Here is a 3,066-nt window from a genome sequence, read left to right as displayed (position 1 = left end):
TTCAATGCGTAGTCTGATACGGGCTTTATTAAAATCACATGAATTTTACGTTCCTTCGCCTCTTTCAAGATCAATAAATTTCACTAACTCTTCACGTCTAGAGATATTATCGCTAGTGATATTCTGAGTCATGTATTCTTTGTGTTTTTCCCTCTATGTTAATTCAACTATTTCATGGTATTTTATTATTTATGTAAAGCCCGGTCTACATAGGACGCAACACGCCAGACGCAAGCAAAATCGACCAATCATAGTCGAATATTCTCGGAATAATCGACTGTGATTGGTCGATTTTGCTTGCGTCTGGCGTGTTGCGTCCTATGTAGACCGGGCTTTACATAAATAATAAAATACCATGAAATAGTTGAATTAACATAGAGGGAAAAACACAAAGAATACATGACTCAGAATATCACTAGCGATAATATCTCTAGACGTGAAGAGTTAGTGAAATTTATTGATCTTGAAAGAGGCGAAGGAACGTAAAATTCATGTGATTTTAATAAAGCCCGTATCAGACTACGCATTGAAAATTGAAGATTGAAGATTAAAGATTGGAATTTGACTAATCAGAACAAAAGGGACTAAAATTTCTTTATTTTGATTGGTCAAATTTCAATCTTGAGTCTTCAATCTGAATCTTCAATGCGTAGTCTGATATGGGCTTAAGGATTTATTATAATAGCGATAGAATAATAATAGAGGAATTTTTTGAAAATCGTGGGTGTGGAATCTTTTGAATCTGATCCAATCGAGAGATATTTTTGTCACACGCGTCATATGTTGGCATGCCTGATTACAACGGCAGTTGCGGCAGTTGTCACTTTTTTCTGTGCGAGTCGTGGTTAAACGGAACTTTACGTCGCGTGCGTAAATCGCAATATTTTTGCGATCGTGCGAGTGAAATGTGAAATTATTGCTTTCGCGAATCATCCCGAATAATATCTTGTTCAGGTGAGATCGCATTTCCCTTCATTCCCTTTTCGTTTGTGGCTGCGAATCCGCGTATCGTTCTTTTGAGGTTAACCTTCTCTCGTCAAATGTGGCTTTTTCTTCGGTCTTTTAAAACTAATCTTCGCACGAAATTATTTGCATGACTTGCGCGTTATCATCGTGAACGATAATGTCAACGAAACACGCATCCAGTCGACGGTGTCACGTGAGTACTGGCGTGTAGTCGCAAGTACTCGTGATTACCCGCGCAAATTTTTTCCTTTCCTAAGAGAAAATGCGAGAACTGACGAGGATGCATTTTTCATGACATTACAAAGTTTAGATTAATTGTTAATTTTGAGGATTTAATTCTTAGTTTTTTTTTTTTTTTTGTATTTTTGCCGCGTGTTATTTTAATTCGATTTTATTCACACACGATTTGATGTAATCATAATATTCCGTTGTTTATTTATTTCAGTTTAAAATATTTCATATTTTCTAATTGATATTTGTATATATTTTAGTAGCAGATATCATTGCATTTTGTTGCCTATTCGCTGAAATTAACACTATTATTGCAGTTCATCTATTCCTTTTACTTTTCCTTTCTCTCTTTATATTATACAATCAAATATTACTTAATATATTTAGAACTTATTTGGAGTTATATTTCAATATATTTTTTATATAAAATTTAACTCTTTTTATATATATCTTATATTAAATATATTCTTTTTTTACATTACTTATTCTTTTTTAAATTTGTTTTTTCTCTATAAATTCCTTAATGTTTTCTACTTATTTTATTGTTTTCTTTTATACTAACAGTGTATAATATTATTGTTACAGTGTAGTGCAGTGATTACACAAAATATGTCAAAATCAGAGTCATTGGAGGCAAAGCCATCGGAGGCAGAGCCATTAGAGGTGGAACCATCAAAGGCAGAGCCATCAGAGGCAAAGCTATCAGAAGTAGAGCTGTCAGTGGCAGAGCTACCAGAGGTAAAGCTATCAGAGACAAAGTCATCAGAGCCAAAGCCATCAGGAATAAGGCCACCGTCAAAGATTGAAAGACTTTGCTCCTCTAGGCCACGTAGACCAGATATTCCGCCACCTTCTCCAGTGAAATCAGTGACTACAAAGATCAGTGAGTCTTTGACAAAACTGTGTGCCATTTTATTTTATATATATATTGCATGTCTGTTATAATTTTATTAGTAGCATCTTGTTTGATGTATATTATCTATTTTTGTGTGTGAAATGGATGTAAGATATATTAATATTTGATGGAAATCAACACAAGATATAGACATCTAATAACATTCTAGGTCAGATAAAAAATAAGTCAGGTATCAAGAGAGACATTAATAAATATTATATACGTTTTTTATATTATCCCATTTATTATATGTATAACATATAGTAGTAGTCTTAGAAGTTACGCTTCCCTTGACTCTGTTTCTAATTTTTAGGATACTTTGTGTCTCTTTGATGCAAGAAATCTTGCTAAGCATTGTTTCCCCTAATTTTTTTATTACACAAAATTTAATCGCCATTTATTTCATATATACCGCGAAAATTAATAAATAAATGATAATAGTGAATTCGAGTGTGCTGTAATTCGTGTTTATGTAAAGTAGGTCCTGAAGAGAGGATACCACGTGTTATACAATGTGTATCCCATACACGAACATTAATTTACACGCGTCTTCTCTGGAGTATGCACTGCGAATAATGCGTTTCATTAATTCGTCGCAGCGTGTACACACGAGAACGCTACGCACGCCCACGGGTCGCTCGTGAACGAGCGTGAACGGGCGCTTTACTTACGCTCGTCTTCGCACAAGTTGCTCGTGCGAGGTGCGAGTCGTTCTTCGACCGTTCGCGACAACACATCCCTCGCGAAAGAGAAACTGGTAAATATCTTTAATAAAAAGTTATCAAGAATTATACAATTAACGAATTGTGCGCGCAAACTTATCATGAGTAGTGAAAGTGCTTATTTTATTATTTTATTAAAAAAAACAACAATTTTATAAATAATATATTTTTATAATTTTATTTATTTTTAATACAATATTTTTATCTCAGCTTCACGCAGTTTTCGCCAAAAATTGTGGTGAGTTAAATTAG

General features: G+C 33.9%; 1 protein-coding gene across 12 annotated transcripts in view; it reads left to right on the top strand.

Moving 5' to 3' along the window:
* The first annotated feature begins 791 nt into the window (after window positions 1-791).
* The window catches only part of LOC115238620 (restin homolog), a 25,566-nt gene continuing 23,291 nt past the window's right edge, over window positions 792-3,066 (top strand). For 6 of the 12 annotated variants that reach the window (XM_029812602.1, XM_029812601.1, XM_029812600.1 and 3 more), the window contains exon 1: window positions 1,737-2,080. In XM_029812602.1, the coding sequence (XP_029668462.1) occupies window positions 1,807-2,080 (274 nt within the window). In that variant the 5' untranslated portion in view covers window positions 1,737-1,806. The other 6 variants (XM_029812608.1, XM_029812597.1, XM_029812606.1 and 3 more) reach the window with 4 other exon arrangements.

Source organism: Formica exsecta, unplaced genomic scaffold (assembly GCF_003651465.1).
Source record: "Formica exsecta isolate Colony F162 unplaced genomic scaffold, ASM365146v1 scaffold352, whole genome shotgun sequence".
NCBI classification, from domain to species: domain Eukaryota; kingdom Metazoa; phylum Arthropoda; class Insecta; order Hymenoptera; family Formicidae; genus Formica; species Formica exsecta.
This window is presented reverse-complemented; position numbering and strand designations above follow the sequence as displayed.